This window comes from Gobius niger, assembly GCF_951799975.1.
Source record: "Gobius niger genome assembly, chromosome: 19".
NCBI lineage: Eukaryota > Metazoa > Chordata > Actinopteri > Gobiiformes > Gobiidae > Gobius > Gobius niger.
Window position 1 is genome coordinate 24,675,094 of NC_136870.1, and position 22,162 is coordinate 24,697,255.

Here is a 22,162-nt window from a genome sequence, read left to right on the forward strand (position 1 = left end):
TAATTGTTTATAGTTAATAGTTTGTTCATAGTTCTTTTTTCTTTTTTTTGCTGCGAGCTATTATTGAGGCATGAAAACGGATCGGGGTGAAAAAGGTGAGAAGTATATTTCCCTGCCTCAGCCTGTCACTGTTTTAGGAGTGGATTTTGGGTATCTTTGCTAATCATATTATTATTTTATTTATTTATTTTAAGTTTAAGTGTTAAATTCTTAATGGAAAATGAAGCTGCAAATATTCAATTGCATTTGTGTTCCATCCATCCATTTTCTTCCGCTTTATCCGGGGCCGGGTCGCGGGGGCAGCAGTCTCAGCAGAGATGCCCAAACTTCCCGGTCCACACACACCTCCTCCAGATGTTCTGACCCCGAGGCGACACCAGGCCAGCTCGGAGACATAGTCCCACCACCGTGTCCTGGGCCTTCCACGAGGCCTTGTCCCACTAGGACTAGGCATTTGTGTTAATTTGGTAAATTGATCATGTGAATAACATTGTTTTAGGAGCTAATTTGAAGTTAAAAAAAAAACCTCCACATTGTGGCTTTATGTAAATGAGCGGCACCGCGGAGCAGAGAGGCATTTGGAGCCACAGACGTTACACAAGGGAAACTCGCTTCGTAACCTCACACTGTAGCTCGCGGGCACCGTGCGGATCCGCAGGTTACCCGTGTGCCAGGGCATGTGCCAGGGCCATAAACAGCAGAGTTCAGCGCCACAGAACTGGACACAGTCGGGCCGTTGGCGCGGGGGCGGGGCGGAGCGAGCGCGAGCTCCACCGTGGACCCGCCAGAGATTAGACCCGCTGGTAAACTCTGACGGCGCAGCGGGGTTTTATAATCACTGATATAAGAAATCTGGCACCAAATTGAACGAACGCAAAAAGAACGGGAAATGCCGTTCACAGACACCAGAATGAACGCCTTCATGGTTTCGTTCATCAGACTTCATGTTCGCCCAAAATATGAACGCGCTCATGAACCTTCGTTCAATGAACGCGTTCAGGTACATCACTGATAGCACCTTTGCATCATTTATTTGTATTTGTGCTAGACTTAAGTGCAGAACCTTGTGATAGTCCTACATCGTCCTCTACATCGGTTGTGCCCTTTTGTCTTGGTTGAGCACCTGCCCATAAAAATGTCTGTGCACGCCACTGCATGTACGTGCATTAACATGCACTGTCCCGAGCAAATAAATCAATAAATAAATGGCACACGTAACTGTATTTAAATTAGGGAAAACGTGGAACAGTTTGGTAGCTTCTAACTTCACCCAAGTTTGGAGCTATATCTTTGCTGAGAGCGGCTAAATGCTAGCAACATTTGCGTGACTGAGGGCACGCACAAAGACCAGACAGGTAGCATTAACTTGTATAAGCTAAGGTAAGAACATATCTCAGTATGTAATGGTCATCTTCCACTAGAAAGTAAAAACTAAATCTATATTTTAGCCACCGACCAGCAATACACAACCAACTGGAAAAAGCACCACATCATCGCCAAAACTAAACAGGTTTAAATCCACTGGGTTAGGTCTGAGGACATGACCGGACACAGACCACAGTAATTCAGACTAATATCAGCCCAACCCCAATTGCGCGAGACTAAAGGAGATGAAAACAAGAGTCAGCGCAGGACCATGGCGAACACGACGAGACTAGCGCACATTAGCACACATTAGCATAAACACATTTTACAAACCCAAAAGGTTCGATGAAATCACACATGTGCAAAAGACAAGCAGCTTTACGTGTAAATCAGTGCTTACCTTCACGAAGTGAAGACGGCGGCGGTCCAAAGAAAACTCAACAAAAGGAAGGGCAGTTCACTAGCCTCGCACGGAGCAGCAGAAAAGCCCAGGGGGTTTGGAAGACAAAACCAGACGAACGAACGATAAACCAGTAATCCAAATGATCCGATGATCGATGAAAAGTCGCGGCTCAAAGGCAAATCCACAGGTGGAGAAAACCAAGGAGTGACAAAGGAGCAGCTCGATCTGAAAAGAAGGTCTGCGACGACTGAACGTCGCCGACTCGTTGTATACCAGGAGACACAGCCAATCAGCTGCGTCCATTTGAGACAACAACATCTCCCCGGCCAATCAGAATCGTGTTTACTTTCAATCTCGGCCATGACTGTGACGGCTCTCTCTGATGTATCAAAGAGACCGCTAACATAACATTAGCGCAATTTAGCATGCTATTGTGGCTACCTTTTTTTTTTTTTTTTTGATCCTGTCTTTGATTTTAAAATCCACAGAAGTAGGCTCATCTAGTGAGAAAGCTTTTACCCATAGGCTTCTTTGGACGCCAGTAGCACTATGTTTTAATCAGTAATGATTTTTTTAGTTTGTTTTACTAACTCATTTGGCTACATTATTTAAAACAGGTTGTCATTGTCAAATAATGTAGGCATATAAAAAATAATGTTCTCTTAAATTAACTACAAATGTATGCAAAGGTGGCGAAAGTGCCAACAATATCAAACTAATAAGAGTGGAAAGGTAATAAGCAAAAAATACAGAAGTATTTGTATTTTGTATTGACCTTTATTTAACCAGGATAGTCCCACTGAGATTAAGAATCTCTTTTTCAGGGGAGTCCTGGCCCAAGAAATTTTACAAACTGAGTGTAAAGCTTGACTTCTACTCACAGTATCTGATACAAGAATATGTGAAATTTAGGATTTATTTTTGTAAAACTTTTGTGAGGACTTCGCCAATTGTGCATGTTTTAAGTTGGTGGGCAGGGGGCTTCCTGCATACAATGGATAAGTCCCATTTTAGGTACGTTTTCTTTTTATTCTGAACATGTCACACACAGTCTGCAAACATTGGCCAATATATATAGTAAAGTATAAGAGGCAACTAGTCTCTTAACCAACACGTGAACCAAGCACATTATCTCCAGTTTAGCATTACCCTAATCTAAAAGCTTCTTGAAAAAAAGAGTAACAGAAAACACAAAAGGTGACAAAAAATTGTCACAATAAGCAACAAAAATGCCCCAAAAGAGCATCAGAGAAGTGACAAAAATGCAATTAAAGATTTAAGAAATGTTCTAAAAGTGATGACAAGGCGACAACAAGGCGAAGAAAAAATTCAATTTAAATCAGTTTTGTAGGTCTTTCAAATGAGGTGTTACACTGGCCTGTAGGCTGTAAACCTGTATATTTGGATAAAGCTGAACTGGAGAAAATGCACTCAGTTAAGGCAGGGGTTAAGATGTTAATTGTGTTGAAATATCATCGCGGCTCTAACTCCACCTAAAGCCTTAGATTGGGAAAGACAAAAATGTATCATTTGCTAAACAAAAAAAAGCTCCAGTTCGCACATATGATGCCCAATTTTGATAATTTTGTAATCAGTTGTTTAAATCCCCATCCGAAACACTTTCATTTGGTGAAATGAATTATATAGTAATTATATGGATAGTGAACATTTTAGTTAAAAAAAAATGTAATAATTTGGCACAAAATACCATTTGGTCTTTCCAATCAAAAAAGTCAATCACACCCATGAAATATTTTTTCACGGCCCTTTTTATATCTCCTTTTGGGAAAACCTGATGAAAATGATCTAGAGAAGTGAGGAATCAAAAGTTATCCAAAGTACTTGTATTACCTAAATGGATTTTTTTGCAGCCCAGCCGCATCCCAAAGTAAAATGTATATTGTTTAACAAACGGAATTATGCTTCAATGTGCACAGAAACAAGGCAGAAGCAAAACCATAATTTAAGATTGAGGGAGACAAACGGGCGCGAAGCGCCCCCTTGCTTTTGGCAAGGCGGTCGGCGAGGGCCGATAATCGCCGCTTGCGGCTATATTTTGTCACGTTGTTGCCGTGTTTTTGTAACATTTTTGTTGTGTTTTCTTCTCTTTGCGTTTTTTGACGTGTTTTCGTTCTTTTTTTCATTGCTTTTTGTTGTGTTTTTGTCTCTTTGTCGCTTTTTCGTCACTTTTTATTTGGTTATTGTTGCTTTCCTGGCACGTTTTTGACACTGTTGTTACATTTTCATCACATTTTTGTCACTTTTTTGTACATTTTTTGTCAAATTTTTGTTATTTTTTTGTCAATTTTTTGTCACTTTTTTATCACTCTTTCATCTCATTTTTGTCTTTTTTTTGTCAAACTTTTGTCACTTTTTTGTCACTATTTTGTCTCATTTTTGTCATTTTTTTGTACATTTTTGTCTTTTTTTTGGTCAATTTTTTGTCACTTTTTTATCACTATTTCGTCTCATTTTTGTCACTTTTTTATCACTATTTCGTCTCATTTTTGTCATTTTTTTGGTACATTTTTGTCATTTTTTGTCAACTTTTGTCGCTTTTTTGTCACTATTTCATCACATTTTCATCTCATTTTTGTCACTTTTTTATCACTATTTCGACTCATTTTTGTCTTTTTTTTTGGGACATTTTTGTCTTTTTTTTGTCCAATTTTTGTCACTTTTTTGTCACTATTTCATCACATTTTTGTCGCTTTTTGCCATATTTTTGACACATTTTCATCCTTGTTTTCATCGCTTTTTCTCTGACTTTTTCCAGAAGATTTGGGTGAAGCCGAAACTGGAGAAGATGTGGGGGTTAAAGGTTAAGATGTTCCTCTCCCATAAGGACTTCAGACGCTGGACTTGATCTTCCTGGACTTTGAAGCTCAGACTCTTCTTCTGTCCCACATGGTGAATTCGTGGATATCTGTGGGACAAGGCGAGACCGGACCGGACCGTGTTCTCCACAGTGACGACCAGACACATGGCTCTCTCTCCCCTGGAAACCGTCTCACTGTTGCAGCATCTCTGTGTAGGTTTGAGGGGAGTGGGTTCAGGTCGTGAGAGAGGAGCCTGTTTCTCTCACAGTCTGTCGGAGCTTTGAGCCGCAGAGAGACCTGCGAACACCATCGACCCACGGACGTTTGGACTCTCCGTGTGTTTTGGGATTTCACGTTTTTCCCGATGGAGACATGGGCACCGTCAGTGAGCTGTGTGTGTCCAGCTTCCAGGCGTTTCTCTGCCCGACCGTCAAAGCAGCCGGAGGTAAGGCAGCCAGCCAGTGATATCCTTTTACTCAGCAGATGGTGCTCATGTAAAACACTCCAGACTTCCATTTACAAGGCTGTATTATCTCAGCAATACAATACAATACAATACAATACAGCTCTGGAAACTATATAATATTAGATAAAGAGATCCATCAAAAACTTTATGATGCAAGTTAACCTCTTAACTCCCGCCTGAACTGAGAGGATCTTTTTCCTCACATCATCAGATTTTTTTTTCATCGTTTTTTTGTGGGGTATTCAACTCATTTTTGTCATATTTTGTCACATTTTTTGTCAAATTTTTGGTCAAATTTTTTGATTTTTTTGTCACATTTTGTCACATTTTTGTCAATTTTTTTGTCTTTTTTGTCAATTTTGTCATTTTTTTGTTATTTTTTGTCACATTTTTATCAGATTTTTGTAATTTTTTTCTCACATTTTTGTCATTTTTTGTCTTTTTTTTCATCACTTTTTATCAGATTTTTGTCATTTTTCTGTTACATTTTTGTCATTTTTTGACACATTTTTGTCACATTTATTCGTCCATTTTTTGTCAATTTCTTGTGACATTTTTGCCACTTTTTCATCAATTTTTTCATCACTTTTTTGTCACATTTCCATCATTGTTTTCATCCCAGTTTTGTTGCTATTTTCACAGCTTTTTTCCAGAAGCTTTTGGACTGGGGTAAAGCCAAACTGGAGAAAATGTGCTCGGTTCAGGTGGGAGTTAAGGGGTTAAAAATGAATATCCAAGTTAAAAATGAATATCCAAGAAAGGTTTGAGAAAAAAGAAAGTCACTATAATCTGAAAGGAACAGACATCTTTAAAAAAAAAAAAAAAAAAAAAAAAAACAGGTTCAATTCTAAAGCGATGGAACAAACAAATAAAGTGACAGGAATCAGTTTATGGAATAAATATAAACTAATAAACTTCAGAAAGATGTGAAAGAGTCTCTCCACATAAAAAAAAACATAAAAACAACAATGTTAAAGACTATAGTAAACATTCATGAATAAACATGGAGGTTCTGTATTTTAAATATTGTAAATAACTGAATATAAAATACAAAAACATCTGTAAATACTGTAAATATATAATACTATAAATGATATATATATGTAGGGGAGACCGGGCCTATTTGTCACACTTTTTACTCTAGAGTTCTCTGCTTATCAACACAAAATCCCATAAGAGTCAGAGCTGCATTAAATGAAAGCTTGAACTCTTGACCTGAAGTCGACCTCGCTTTCTTTACTCTATCATGTTAAATAGTTATTAAACGTCAAACACAACACAATCATCCATGACAGTGTGGGGTAAATTGTCACAAGGCGTGGTTGTGGAGCTGTTTTTTATGTTAAAGCAGAACTAAGTAACTTGTTTCCCTTAATAAATCCTCTCCGTAGTCCCTGTGGGGGTAATACAAGTGTTAATGGGATGATTGGAGGGTCTTTCATCTCCCCCTGGTGTCTCTGGCCAGAAAACCACACTTGCAACTTGACTGCCACCGGACTGGAGTCACCAATACACACTAATGGAATCACAAAGAAGAAGCTAACAGGCTAACGGGCAAAGCTAACTGCTGGCTAGCGTCACTTAAAACAGTGATGTATTTCCATTGTGTGATTAGATGAACAATATCCCTCTCTCCCTTTGTCGTTTCTGTCAGCGTAGTATTTACTCTCACGGACAATTAATGAGTAAAAAAATGCAACATGCTACGACACCTGCAGTTGCGCTTATGGCCTCTAGGGGCAGGAGTTACTCAGTACTGCTTTAAGTGCAAAATACTTGTTCACTCAGCTTAACCTCTTACCAAATCTAAAAGCTTCTCGACAAAGACCTACAAAACTGATCTTATTTGGAATTTTTTGGGGAAAAAAGGGAAAACAAGGACAAAATTGGGGCACAAATAAGAAAAAAAAAAGTTTAAACAATGTAAAAAATGCATTAAAGAAATAGTTTTGAATAGAATTGTACTAAAAAGCTCAGTCTAAATGTGGCGTTCACTTCTCATCCTTCACATGGAGTAGTACCGTTTTCGTCCACTAGCTGGCCTCCTCTTTCGCTCGAGACGATGAAACTCTTCCTCCGTCTTTAATTGCCTTTTTTCTCTGACTAAATATATCCCCAAAGTCACGCGGAGCTGGTCGGTTTCCTTGGAGATGCTCGGCTTGGTTTGGCTGCGGAGACAGTTTCGTGTGACATTTATATTGTATTGTATGATTCACGTTTGGAGACAGACGGAGAGGAGGAATGTGTACAACTGTGCGTGTACTTAAGTGTTTGAGGATCTGTACTTTACTTGAGTAGTACTTATTGTTGAGAACTTCTTACTTTTACTTTGCAACATTTAAAATACAATACTGTCTTCTCCATTTCAACAAAGGCTCCAAAGCAGGGGCGGACTGGGACTGAAATACGGCCCTGGACTCTGACCAGCCAGGCCCAAATTTTTACCCCTCACCTTTACAAAGTGCATTTTCTCCAGTTCGGCTTTACACAAACCCAAAAGCACAGACCTCATGTTTTTGTCACTTTTTTGTTGTGTTTTTGTCATATTTTTTGTCTTTCATTGCGTTGTTGTTGGGTTTTTATCTTTTTCATTCATTTATTTGTTGCTTTTCTCGCACATTTTTGTTCCGTTTTCATCCTTGTTTTGTCGCTATTTTGATGCTTTTCTTTTAAGCTCTCAAATTTGCAGAAAGCTTGGTTAAATCGGGGGGTAAGAGGTTAAAGAGAAAATTGAGAGGCCAGACCAGTGGCCCGAGAGCCAGTGGCCCTTCTGTGCTCTTCCAGAATGGACATATGGCCAGTCCGCCCCTGCTCCAAAGTAAAAAGTTAATTTCTCCGTGTGTTTTGTCCATTTCAAAGCGCAGTAATGCACACTCCAGAGCAGCAGGTGGTGCTGTGCTCATGTTAATGTCAAATGCCACTAACTCTCGACAAAGAAGAAGATTTGTACCCGCCGTGTTGCCGTACAGAAGGTGAATTAGGGAGTCAATTTCATTTTTTTTCTTTACAGCAAATAAGTCCTATACATATTTCATATATAGGGGGAGGTGTACCTATATTGGACCCCCTAGGGCAGGCCCGCCAGACAGCGACCTACTTTTGCGCTGCATCTGGTTAATATTAAAGGGACTATAAGGAGTTTAAAAATGTTAAAATTAAGTATTTTCCTCCCCCTACATGTTCCAGCCATGTCCTAATGTGTAGAATGAGATCAGACCTGTTCACCTGTTCACGACTGCCTCTAAAATCCTGTACGGTCAAAAAGGTGTCACTTCGGCCCGAATTGCCGTCATGCACGAGCTTAATATATAAGGTGCAGTTACACATATGGCCTGAGGTGGCAGTAGTGAGTATAAAATGGCGAACTTGCTTCCAGTCCCTTTAACTCTCTCCCATTCATTCTCCATGGCAAATATGGATGCAGTACACATTTTGGCCACCAGCGACAAATTGGGGGCGCTGTTTCACTCCTTTCGCAAAGTTAAGGAAAAACTGTTGTGGTGTCTTGGTATTTGTCAGTCATAGAGCGTTGTAGCATCAACTTTGCCATTTTTCCAAATGTTTTTGCAAAGGTCATTGACATATATGACTTATAAAAGAATGTGTGCTGAACTGACACTTTCAAATTGGTCTAAAATGGCATTTTCTTTGACTTAAAGAAATGAATGAGGTAAAGTCACTGTAGGTAGTGCAGGTACAGGTGTTGTTGTTTACATTTTACATTATATTGCTACAATAATTTATTTTGTTCTAATAAAACTAGGCTTTTGTAGCATGTTATTTGAATAGATGCAATGGAATGCATAGAATTAAATGCAAATGTACCAAAAAAAAGAAAATAAAGTAACTAGTATTATTTGCAGTTATACGTGTTTCACGCTCACACTTTTTCATTTTGGCCCTCGGAGACAAAAAGTTTTTGTGTGTCAGTGCATGAGTTACAATAAGTTCTCTATGCATACAAGAGCTTTTCAAATATTGTATTATTGCAGTAAAATCCAAAAATCTTTTTTTTGAAAGTGGTCCAATTTGGGGACACGGTGACCTTTATTGGACCAGGTCGATCCCGATATTGGACCACATGTAAAACTGTGTATAATTTGGCCTAAGCAAATAAAAATTGGATTAAAGGAACAGGCCACCGTTTTTACATCCTGAGATATGTTCTTACCTGAGCTTTGACGAGTTCTTTAGGACCTGTCTGATCTTCACCCGAGCCTTCAATCACGTAAACACAGTACTTTGGCATCCGCGCAGTAAAGTGAAGATTACTGCGCAGATTTCAAACTACTCCTGGTATTATTACGCCTTACAATATAGTCCCCCCTTTTATCCGCTTAGAAAATCCACTGTGACAAAGTGGGTTTGTCCCATTGTGTGTGTTTGTTATTTTTTGTTTCGTTTGCAATATCCACCAGCCAACAATAACCTCAGATTCATGTTTAAGTTAATAATTAACCATTTACAACTTTGTTTATTCATTTACTCAAATTTACCTGTACCACCTGGTGAGAAAGGAAGGGGTGTGGTCTTTGTCGGCCATTTTAAAAAACTCAGGCTGAACCATGTGGAAGGGGGGAAATTAGGAATGGTACCTACCGGTGGGAGGTCCTTTCCCATTAGGGGAGGTATAAAAGCTGACTGCTGTAGTCACTAGGGGGCCATTTTGTATCTGTGTGTCAGAAGTTCTGTTTGCACGAGCAATAAATGTCTGGTGGGAACTCAACTTTGTTAAGTCTGCCTGCCCATTTCAACCCCTTGTGGCCAGCTTCCACACATCCACATTATTTAATTTTGTGTGATTATACTTTGTAGTGGAACACTTCACGTAACCATATTTAAATAGGGAAAAGGGTAAATGGCCTCCCTGATGTGTGTAAAGACCTGGATATAATTATGTATGCAGATGATGCCGTCATATTCACACATGGAAAGGATATGCAGACAGTGGCCTCAAAGTTGTCTTCAGCGTTGGAAGAAATCCAAAATTGGCTCCAATCCTCATGTCTGACATTAAACACTAGTAAAACAGTTGGTGTGTATTTTCACAAAACAAATAATACAAAAGAGATGCCTGACATCTATGTGAATGGAGACGCACTAAAACATGTAACAGAAACAAAATACTTAGGGCTCTATTTAGACCAAACACTGACGTTCAAAAAGCATATTAAAAAGGTCACCAACACAATTAAATATAACATTTCCTCTCTAAAACAAATGAGGAACAGCCTGACAGTCGCGGCGGCTTTCACTTATTTCAACGCCATGATGGTTCCTCACTTTACTTACTGTTTATCCAGCTGGTCACAGGCAAAGGAGACCACACTCAAAGCACTAAGATCAGTGCATAATCAGGCTTTAAAGGCACTCGATAAAAAAACACTTCATCATCGAGTAAGTACAAACTGCTTTTGACAATCTAATTTTATACAATAATCTAAGAACTATATTCAAAATCACCAATAACGCAGCTCCACCACCACCGAAGAACTTTGTCAGACTTTGTTCTGAGCAAAATACAAGAGCTACTCGATCCACTGCAAACAAAAACTGTGTCACACCAAAAAGGTCGTCGGCCTTTGCACAATGTGCCTTCTCGTTTCGCTCCATTAAACAGTGGAACGAACTTCCAGACCGTCTGAAACTGTCTGTGGATTTTAATAGTTTGACTCGAAATTTGAAAATGTACATTTTAGATCATCAGTCGTGTCAGCATTAATGAATGTATTGTAAACTATAGAGATTTAGTTTCCTTTGTGTGTACACTTTTAGGAAAAGCATAGAACGTATTTTATACAGTGATTTTATTGTAGATTGGATTTATAGATTGTAATTGTAATGCTTTATGTTCACACCTGTCCAGGGACTGCGGATGGAAAACAGCTGCTGAGCTAAATCTGGTACAAACCATCTCCTCTTGTAAAGACTAATGGTTCTGTACACTGTCCCTTTTTCAATAAATAATGATAAAAATAAATTAAATAAAATGTGGAAGAGCTTGGTAGCTTCTATCTTGACCAGTTTTGGAGCTATAGAGAAGAGAGGGAGAGGCTAAATGCTAACGCCGTCTGCGCTGTGTTTACGTGACTGAAGGCACGGGTGAAGATCAGACAGGTCCTAAAGAACTCGTCAAAGCTAAGGTGAGAACATATCTCAGTACGTAAAAACGGTGGCTTATTCCTTTAAATACGTTCTTACTTACTCACAGCACACACTTTCACAATCCTGGCCTGTAACTAACTGTTTATCCCTTTTGTCTCCCTCAGTGTGTGTGTTGTATGAATGCTTTGTTTCAAATGGCAAGTACAATGTGTATGTATTTAATTTCATCATTGATTTATTAATTAGTATATTTATTCATTCATTCATGCCATTATAGCCCTGAAATGCGTGCAGATGTTTTAATCATGTTAATGCGTGGAGAGAGTCCATTGCATTACATTGGACTGTACTGGTCCAATAAAAACAAATGAAATTGAATAACAAGGATCCTGTATTTTTTTACAGTAAAAAAAATGGCAACCACAGCTGCCAGTTTTTTACCGTAAAATTTACAGATTTTTTTTTTACAGTGCATAAAATTACAACAAAACCCAATAAGATAAAACCCATTCATAAAACATCAATATAGTAAAAAATGTATTACATAAGGCTAAACCGCGAACACTCATCAGAGCTATTTTAAAGGGGCTTGGTGCAAGTTGGTCATTTTATACTCACTACTGCCACCTCAGGCCTCATGTGTAACTGCAGCTTCTATATTAAGCTCGTGCATGACGGCACTTCTGACCCGAATTAACACCTTTCTGAGTGACAGTGCAGGATTTTAGAGGCAGTTGTGGTGAACAGGTCTGGGCTCATTCTACAGCAGGGGTCTTCATTTTAAAGGAATAGGCCACTGTTTTTATAAACTGAGATATGTTCTTACCTAACCTTAGACGTGTTAATATATCCCCGTCTGGTCTTTGTCCGTGCGCTCTGTCACGCAAACGGAGCACATACCAGCCTCTCCCACATGTCACATAGCTCCAAAAAAGACCGAGGGCCGAAGCCGCCAGTTTTAGGCCAAAGTAAAGCATCACACTGGAAAAATGACCATCTTAAATGAGATAAATGACTTAAAATTGCTTGAATAAAAGTTCTTTGTTGAATTTGAGTCTGTTTGGACTAATCTAAGATACAAATGCTAATGGTACGAGCATAAACCCCGCTTTAAAATCAGACAAATGAACTTTTACTTTCAAAAAGATTTGTTTTTCACTTGAAATGATACAAGAGAGAATAATGACTTGTTCCATTAGCGATAAGATGTTTTATCTGACCTAAGACCAGACCAAATCTACTCAAACTTTAGATTGAATCTCTTAATTCAAGTAGGTCTGTCACTACTTCCTTAAAATTATTACTATTTTTTCAGTGCTCTTTCTACAAATGCCGGAGTTGTGCAAAACATGACCTAATTGGGTGCATTGACAGTATTTCTCCCATTTAACCCCAAAAATGTTGAAGTACGTTCTGATTTGTGTAATAATGTTTCTCAAAGTCACCCTGAGGGCCAAAGTTTGTGTGCTGGAGGGCCGGATTTGGCCCCCGGACCTGACGTTGCCTACCCCTGTTCTACAGACATGGCTGGGACATGTAGGGGGAGGAAAATACTTAATTTTAACATTTTTAAACTCTGTATAGTCCCTTTAGAGTCTATTCTCTGAGCGACAGGAAGCCAAGACCGGAGCACTGGACTAATATGGTCGCATTTCCTGGTTCTAGTCAGGACATTAACCCCTACAAGCTTAAAACAAAAACATAAAATACTTTTAAACTTGGTCTTAATCGTCTTAATGACACAATGAAAGAACAGCTGGAGCATGAAGAAAGTTTGAAAAAGTCTATTACGTATTCATGTTGCCCTCAGTGGTGGTTCCCCTCTTCATGAACCTATACAGTAAAGCCATTTTGCTCATTGTCGAAGCCCCAGCAGCCTCGGCCCGGCCCGGCAGACCCTCTTTGTCTGCGCCAACACTTCCTGTTTATGTCTGAGCGCGAATAAGGCTCTGATTGAATCCACAGCTGCAGCCTCGTTTCCTCGCGTCCTTTCCTACTTCCTTCCTCTGGCGTCCTTCGCCCACTCCCTGCCCCACTTTAGAGCTGAAATCACTTCCTCGTTCTTCACACTTCTGCGGTTAAATATTTGTATAAACCACAACAGCTGTGGATTAAACGTTATTTTTACAACGGACGGCTGCGCGAGGTCTTGTTACATTTACAATGAGCGGACCACGAAGAGAAACCGTTTTTCTGTGCTGCAGTAAAATAGGTTTTGTTCTACCGTGTGCGATCTGAACAGAAGCTTTGCTGATTTTATGATCTTGTTCGGACATAGTAATTCATGATAATCAGAGAGAGAGAATTTAAGGGGAGAAAACATGCATAATATAAAGATAACCACACACTTAACCTCTTAACTCCCGCCTGAACCGAGAGGATCTTTTTCCTCACGTCATCAGATTTTTTTTTCATCATTTTTTTGTTGGGTGTTCAACTCATTTTTGTAACTTTTTTTTTCATTTTTTTCGTCAAATTTTTGTAATTTTTTTTAAATTTTTTATCAAATTTTGTATTTATTGTTATCACATTTTTGTCATTTTTTTGTCCTTTTTTCGTCAAATTTTTGTCAAATTTTTGTCATTTTATCTTCAATTTTTTATCAATTTTTTTTCCTTTTTTTGTCACATTTTGTTTTCATTTTTTGTCACATTTTTGTAATTTTTTTGTCAAATTTTAGTAATTTTTTTGTCACATTTTTTGTCACATTTTTTGTCACATTTTGTCACATTTTTTCTTCATTTTTTGTCACATTTTTGTAATTTTTTTTTCATTTTTTTTTTCATTTTTTTTTTTCATTTTTTGTCACATTTTTTGTCACATTTTTTGTCACATTTTTTCTGACTTTTTTGTCACATTTCTATCATTGTTTTCGTTGCTATTTTCACAGCTTAAGCATAAGTGAAATCATTAATTGTCGGACAGTAACATTTTAAAAGGCCAAGCCACTGTGCAGGGAGTAATACGTTTTTGACAAACTTTATTGTAACCTAGGGCTGCTCGATTATTGAAAAAACACTAATCACGATTATTTTAGTCATAATTGAAATCACGATTATTTCTTTTTTATTTATTTATTATTAATAAAAAATATCATTTATTAATCTGTTTTCTGAACAGTCATAAAAGTAAATAATTATTTCAAGTACGCCTTGATTAAAGAAAGGTCTCTGCTTCACACCTGCCCCCTGCTGGCCGGCCCTCACACCTGCGCAAGTAAACTGAGCGGCGCGGCCTGATGACATCATCACACAGCGCTGTTTGTTTTTATGTCAGGCAAAAAGCAGGAGCCATGGCGCTTGAAATGCAAAGGGAAAATAATCCCAGCGGCCTGAAAAGCAAGTCTGCTTTACAAAAAAAAGATGAAAAAAAAGAAACATTTGAAAAAAACAAACAAACAAACAAAAAAAAACATTATGATCGTTTTTGTTGGCGATTATGCTAATTTTGTAATCGTTTAATGTAGTAATCGAAATCGTAATCGAATTTTGATTAATTGCACAGCCCTATTGTAACCTGCCAGAGACAGATCGATATCAATGACAAATACTTGATGTATACACACACTGGCGAGTGAAGTGTCTTGCCCAAGGAAACAACAACAGTGTTAATCTGCAGGAGCCGGGATTATGAGACGACCCGCTCTAAGATCTGTGTTTGTTAGTATGCAACAACGGGCCCCATGTTTTTCCCCGGTCGCCACCTTGCTAATTAAAGGCTCTCACCGGCCTGGAGACTAGTTGGAGACTCGAGTGGCCGCTGGTCAGGAGATGTTTCAGAGACATCCCCTGGAGATAAGGCGGGTGTCCAGGTAGTCTCGGTGAAAACAAGCAGGTTCGATTTCAGCGAAGACTGAATGGAGAGTTGAAGACGTCTCCACATGGTCTCAGAGATTCCTCAGAGAAGTCTTTGCAGTCTCAAGCTGTCGTGAATACTATTTGTTGTCCTCAACCAGTGAGTTTTTTCAGTGACGTCCCTGCAATGTCTCCAAGAGCTATTGTACACTAAGGTGATCTTGGACTCCATACGACTCTTTGAGATCTCTGTGAGCCTACCAGTCCGCAACTCTCTCCGTTGAGATAGGCCCTTGAGGTTAAAGGAGCTAGATGCAAGTTGGCCATTTTCTGCTCACTACTGCCATCCCAGGTCATACGTGTAACTGCAACTTCTATATTAAGCTTGTGCATGACTTTTTAGTCACAGCGCAGGATTTTAGAGGCAGTTGTGGTGAACAGGTCTGAGCTCATTCTATGCATTCGGACATGGCTGGAACATGTAGGGGGAGGAAAATACACAATTTTACCATTTTTAAACTCTGTATAGTCCCTTTATGGTGAACTTTATTGTCCCCTTAGAGAATTGCAGTGCAGCGCTCGGGGACCTGTCTCCAGATGTGGAGCCAGTTTCCTGCAAGCTGAATCACATGACACATGAGGATCCATCTTGTGCTGCTCCCGCTGATCTTATTTCAACCAAGATTGCCTTAGAACCAATCTGAAATGTCATCAAACAAGAAAAGCAATCATGGTCCGATCAGGAAAATAGTCTTCATGAGTTAAATTCAAGTAATTTAAACAAATGCTTGATATTTAAGTATTGTGTCGAGTTTGCATGTGTTCCCATCACCCCAAAACATGGATTTTGACCATCCTACAAGGTAAAAAAAAAGGTCTTTAATCATCCGTGTTTCAGTGGGAATTCGTGTTTGATTATTAATGTTCAATAAAAAAAAGAAAAAAGAAACATTATCTCGGTCTACAGTAGCTGCAACTCAAGTAGTAGTAGCTGCAGTAAATAGACGCGTGCCTGTTTGTAGAATCCCGCTTCCTGATTCGCTCTGCTCTCTGTCACTCCCGCCTTCTCGCACCCTGATTGGCTCTTCCCTCCGCTTCTCCCGCCCCCTCACACCGGCTGCCTGTGCGTTGACAAACAGATGCCAGTCGGGCAGAAAGTCATCCCTCAACTCCCCAAACATCGCACTATTTTACAACTTTTAACCACTTTTTCTCCACTGAACCGGCTTTATTTCTAAAGTCGAGCCGAAACAGGAGGCTAAACATGGTGCTGAAGTCCGAAGACGGAGTTGGTAAGTTTCACAAAGAGATTCAAATGCGGTTAAAGTGTTAAAAAAATTGGTAAATGAACGGAAAAGTTAGCGGGTGGTGCTAATGAGCTAGCCTTTGATGTATCAACGCGCAGCAGATTCGCGTCATTTTCATAAAACATTTTAAATTTATTTCGGGGTTTAGCATGTTGGTGGAAATTTTTAACATAATAATTCCTGTCATTGAGGCAACATATTAAGAAAAAACATATATTAACAAAAACCTCTCACAATATATCGCGAAATGACCGTTATCGCAGCGTAGTTAACGCAATATTCATATCGAAAAAGCACTGAGGTTTTCCATTTGACAAAAATTTGCACCTTTTTTGCTACACAATCTAAAACAAAAACCCACAGTGACTTTAAAAGGTGTAAAAGTTAATTTTTAGTCATGGTTTTACTCATTTAGTTCCATTATTTTCTTGTTTTGGACTAGATTGTATTGTTTTGAGTCTTGATAACAAAAAACCCCTCTAAAAATTACTATGTTGAACTGTTTTTTACACCAACATCTTGATTACTAAATACTAAATGTAATGCTAGTCGAATCAGTCACATGCAAACAAAATACTTTTCCCTACAAAGTTTAAAAGTACTCAAAAAAACCCTCAAAATGAAGATACTTAAAAGCAAAACATCAGCATAGCGTCATAATTTTTGCTCCTTTTTCATATCAATTCAAGATTTTTCTTCAGGTTCCATGTAAAACCTTGGGAAAATTCTACGTCATGTTTGTAGAACTGTAACCTGACATGAAAAACCAGCTCCTAGCGCGATCATATTTCTTGTAGCAGTGTTATTTCACCTTGACATGTATTTTTATGTAATCCTGCTGGTTTCCGAGGGCAGGGGACTGCACATCATGCAACAAGTGTTTTCCACGGTCTAAATGTAGCACAACAAGGGAGTTCTTTCTTTACTGTTCTGGTCCTCGCTCGCAGTATTCTATAAATACGGCGACTGAACCAAGTGATTAAGAGTTTAAAGGGACTTTTCATTCTTTCTTGCGTCGCTTACTTGTGACTTAAAGGTGAAGTGAAAGGAAACTAGATTATGAAACTATTTGACAAAGGAGACTATGGAAACTTAACTGTGATGCAAAGAGAAATATGCAATTACTGGAATTGGCTTTGCTTAAGTGAAAAGATTGGCAATGCTGTGTATTATGATGTTGTTGGACAAGACAGAGGCTGAACTTCATTGCGAAAGCTAAATATCAAGCATCGGTTAAAATGACTTGAATTGAGAATATTAATCTTGTATTGAGTGGCTTCAGTAATTACGACTCTTTTTCCTGATTCGACCAAGAGTACTTTGCTTGTTTGAAGACATTTCAGACTCCAAGGCAATCTTACTTGAAATAAGGAAGTAAAAATTATAGGTCGACCAACGTAGGTTTTTCTAAGGTTTTGGGGGATGTTGATTGGCTGATACCCACTGGAGAAAGAGGAGGAGGAGGAGCTTACCAGTGCAGGACACCACGCTCTGAAACAGGGACAAACCTAGTCATTGTACAGTGACAATGTGAGCATTTACTTACCTAATCTTGTATGATGCTACTAAACTGTCAAATGGTTCAGTACATTCATGTTTAGTAGCATCAGAGGGAGCTGTACTAAGCAACTTTTGCCCCTAGAGGCCATAAGTGCAACTGCAGGTGTCGTAGCATGTGGTGATTTTTTTTTTACTTATTAATTGTCCGTGAAAGTAAATACTACGCTGACAGAAAAGACAAGCCAAGTTTCACTCAAACTTGGCTGTAAATACTGTTTTAACCTCTTAACTCCCACCTGAAAGCTTCTTCAAAATGGCGACAAAAAACGAGAAGAAAATGAGGATGTAAATTGACAAAAATGACAAAAATCCAGCAAAAAAAAGACAAAAATCTAGCCAAAAACGTGACAAAAGAGCAACAAAAAAGTGACAATAATCCAACAAAAAAGTGACAATAATCCAGCAAAAAATGTGACAAAAGAGCAGCAAAAAAATGTGACAAAACAGCAACAAAAAAGTGACAATAATCCAGCAAAAAATGTGACAAAAAGGCGTCAAAAAAGTAACAAGAAAAAGTAACAGAAGTGCCATAAAAAAGTGACAAAAACACATAAGGGAAATAAAAAGTGACAACAATGGCAAAGAGGAGTGAATGCATTTGGTTTTGGCGGGTGGTAAGAGGTTAAGTGGCGTTAGCCCGCAGTTAGCTTTGCCCGTTAGCCTGTTAGCTTCTTCTTCGTGATTCCATTAGTGTGTATTGGTGGCTCCGGTCCGGTGGCAGTCAAGTTGCAATTGTAGTTTTCTGCCCAGAGACACCAGGGGGAGATGAAAGACCCTCCAATCATCCCATTATCACTTGTATTACCCCCACAGGGGTGACGGAAAGGATTTATTAAGGTAAACAAGTTACTTGGTATTGCTTTAATGGTAAGTCTCTATCACCTTCGGTTCTGGAAATATCGGCCGATACTGTAATGTACCCTTATATCGGCCGGCCAATACATCGATCTCTAGTAAAAATGGCAATTATGAGATGAGTGCAATTTTCTCCCCCCATATGGCAAATCCATTAATCTAAGATAAAGACAAAATGTATTGAAACCACAGTCTATATTCTAGGTCAAATGTCCAACTCTATCTTAACTGTCAAAACAACAAAAATGTGGATTGATTTTAGACATTTTAACTACAGTAAGATTCATTTTGTTTGAGTGTTGGACAAATGAGACCAGTCTGAGCTCGTCTATGGCTAACGAGAATTAAACCTGGAAATAAAAATAAGGATTAAGGGGAGACTTTGATCGTTAAAGTTATGGTTTCTTTGTCATTATATAACTGTATGAAACATTTGTGAGCCACGTGCAGATTTACACAGAGACTCGTAACGAACTCCGGAGGCAGGAGGTGAACAGTTCATGTGCCGCTCCGAGAGGTTGATTAATTAATGTTCGTTATTTGACTTTCGCATCTTCATTTCCTGTACTAGTCATTTGAGATCATCACGAGACACGTTTCAGACTCTCCAAATTCCCATCCGAGTTCTCCCACTTCCTCAAAATCGTATTGTTTTCTCTGAGTTTGCCGGACCTTGGGGCCGTTTTATGAATACGGGCATTAAGGATCTTGTGCAGCGCGTTCTTCACACGGCTGCTAACTTTGAAACACAAATGATTTCTTTTAAAGTGGATCAGGACAGTCCGTGCCTTGTGGATGGAGTCAGCCTCTGAAATGTAGAAAGAGTAATGGAGCTTTGCCTTTGGGTCTTGGGTCAGCTGCTGGTGAAGTCGGCTCTGATTTCAATGTGTCTTTTGTGTCTTTTGTACAGGACAATATATGGAGAGTGTGTAGCTGTTTATCACTTGTATATAATGTGCAGGACCTCTGTGTCTTTTAAACTTAGTGGTCATTGAAGTAATTACAATGTGATAGTAGAATGTGTTAAACCTGCTAACCCTTTATTCCAGACCTTTAAAACATGTTCTTAAAGTGATTCTTGTATTTATTTAGTGGAATAATAACTTTGTGCTCGTGCTTTGTTGGGCTGGGACAAATCTTACTGGAAACCATGTATCACAATACAATAACATAATGCTTATAAATGAGTCTATGGTGAGTCAGTGGTCGACATACACTCTACCTGCAAAAGATTTAATATTTGACTTAATTTGTGTAATTCTGTGGAAAAATCTTCCAATTTAGATTTATTTATTCATGATTTTATTTGGGCGGCACAACGGTTACTGCTTGTGCTTCACAGCTCGAAGGTCAGAGTTCGATTCCCACCAAGGACGGGGCCTTTCTGTGTGGATTTTGCATGTTCTCCCTGTGTCTGCGTAGGTTTCCTCCGGGCACTCCATTTTCCCCTACCACTAAAACATGTACAATAGGCCAGGATGAATGAGAGTGCGCATGGGGGACGACGGATGGAAAGTAGCCTAAGGCTACAATCCGGTGTGGCTCGTTCATGAAAGGGACTAGATGCAAGTTAGCCATTTTATGCTCACTACTGCCACCTCAGGTCATACTTGTAACTGCAGCTTCTATATTAAGCTCGTGCATGACGGCACTTCAGACCAGAATTAACACCTTTTTGAGTGACAGTGCAGGATTTTAGAGGCAGTTGTGGTGAACAGGTCTGGGCTCATTCTACACATTAGGAGGAAAATACTTAATTTTAACATTTCTAAACTCTGTATAGTCCCTTTAAAGAGGGGGTATTATGCTTTTGTCAGTCACATAGCACCAGTCTATAGCACACTACAATGATGACCAAACCTTCTGTTGGTCTGTAAATGCAGTAAATTAAAATAACTGCCTTGTATAAAATGTCTCTCTCAAAATGGCTGTAGTGAATGTCTTGAAATAGGCCTCTGTCTCTTTAAGAACCTCTGACCCTTCCCGACACGCCCCCTCCACACGCTGTCTGTGGCATCAGTGGGGAGGGGGTTCTGCTGAGGAGCAGTGGTTGGTTACTCGGCTGGTGACGAAAGCTCGGAGGCGTCTCCAGGAGGTGGGGGCGTTCCTAGGAGGACTCAGGCAAACCTATCCCTAAAATGGCCGCCATCAGAGTTTTTACAGATTACTCAAAAACACGTGAATGTGCCAAGGCAACACTTCAGGCATGTTTTTAATGAGGGAATGACATAATAACACGATGTAAAGCTTGAAACAGTCGATTTTGCATAATACCCCCCCTTTAAACAAATATAAATATTCCATCTGCAGACCTCCTACATTTGAATGTTCGTTGCCACACACTGGTGCAAAGGGCAGGTCAAACAGAAGACTTCGGAATAAGTATTTAAATTAAGAAGAAACATCTTCTTTCAAGTCAATTAAAAATGCATGAGATTTTTTTTTTACTAAACTACTAAAATCAAGGGCAAACACTTATTTGATGATTAATTTGTAGATGACTTCTTGCCGAGAGCCAGAACAGGAAAGAGCAGCAAAAATAGACACACACTAAACACTATAATGAACACACTTAGTTCAAGAAGGTTTTCACTCACTCGTTTATATAACTTTCAGAAACTCAACGTGCACTTTCATTCTGACTTTGTTCATTCAGGTTCTGTATCATCCACATACAAAACACAAATCTTTCTCTGTGGTTTATGACCCGGCGAACCCCTTTGAGTCACTTTGTTAATCGTCCCCAGACTTCAGGGACGTCAGCTTGGCCTCGCTCATCGTTACAAACAGCTGGCAGCGCTTCTCTTTTACACACCTTTAAACTTTCAGCTTGAAGCCCCAGATGTTGCTTTGAAAAGTGGATATTTTACTGAACAACATTTTACCACCACAGAAGTCTTCAAACAGCCTTTCCTCTGGGCTGCCTGTGCCCCTGCTGTCCACCGGGGGGAGCTCTGCGTGTGCGCGGGGAGGGGAGGGAGGAGTCGGGACGTCCCAGCTGAGACGGGGAGAGAGGGGAGGGGGTCTGGGTGAAGGGTTTCCACATTCGGACTCAGGACTGTCCCGTTGGTATGAGGATTACCGCGCTGTGGGACGAGGACTGGAACAGATGAATGGACACTGTCCCGAAGGTCGGTTTTTACGCTTTCACAGATACATGTTTGAGCCATTTGTATTTGTTTGATACTTCTGCTACTTCCTCCTTGTTAGACAGTAACTCTACTTCAGCTGAAATACAAATAGTCATGAGTTGTTTTTTGTAGATGAATTGGTTGCTCATTTGAGGTTGTGATGAACCTCAAATTCATCACTATTTTATTTCACAACAGGGAAACAGCGATGTCTAAATAAGCAGCTGATGGTTAACATGCCATTCCTTTATTATGAGGAAAAACACAAAGTGAAAAGAGAAACCTCTGGGAACACCACAAGATCCACTCCCATGGACGCACAGGCAGCAGATTATTTTTTTGGATTATTTCACTTGG

The 22,162-nt window shown here is 39.4% G+C and overlaps 1 protein-coding gene and 1 long non-coding RNA gene across 3 annotated transcripts in view; one reads left to right on the forward strand and one right to left on the reverse strand.

Annotated features, from left to right (window-relative positions):
* The window catches only part of LOC306978672, a 247,139-nt gene that overhangs the window by 132,980 nt on the left and 91,997 nt on the right, over positions 1 to 22,162 (reverse strand). The window lies entirely within an intron of this gene.
* Positions 4,906 to 22,162, forward strand: part of LOC306978663 (cytohesin-1-like) — a 42,111-nt gene continuing 24,854 nt past the window's right edge. Inside the window, exon 1 of one of the 2 annotated variants that reach the window (XM_079577319.1) lies at positions 4,906 to 5,032. In XM_079577319.1, the coding sequence (XP_079433445.1) occupies positions 4,960 to 5,032 (73 nt within the window). In that variant the 5' untranslated portion in view covers positions 4,906 to 4,959. Of the gene's footprint in view, positions 5,033 to 16,109; positions 16,245 to 22,162 lie in introns of those variants that run through there. The other variant, XM_079577320.1, reaches the window with a different exon arrangement.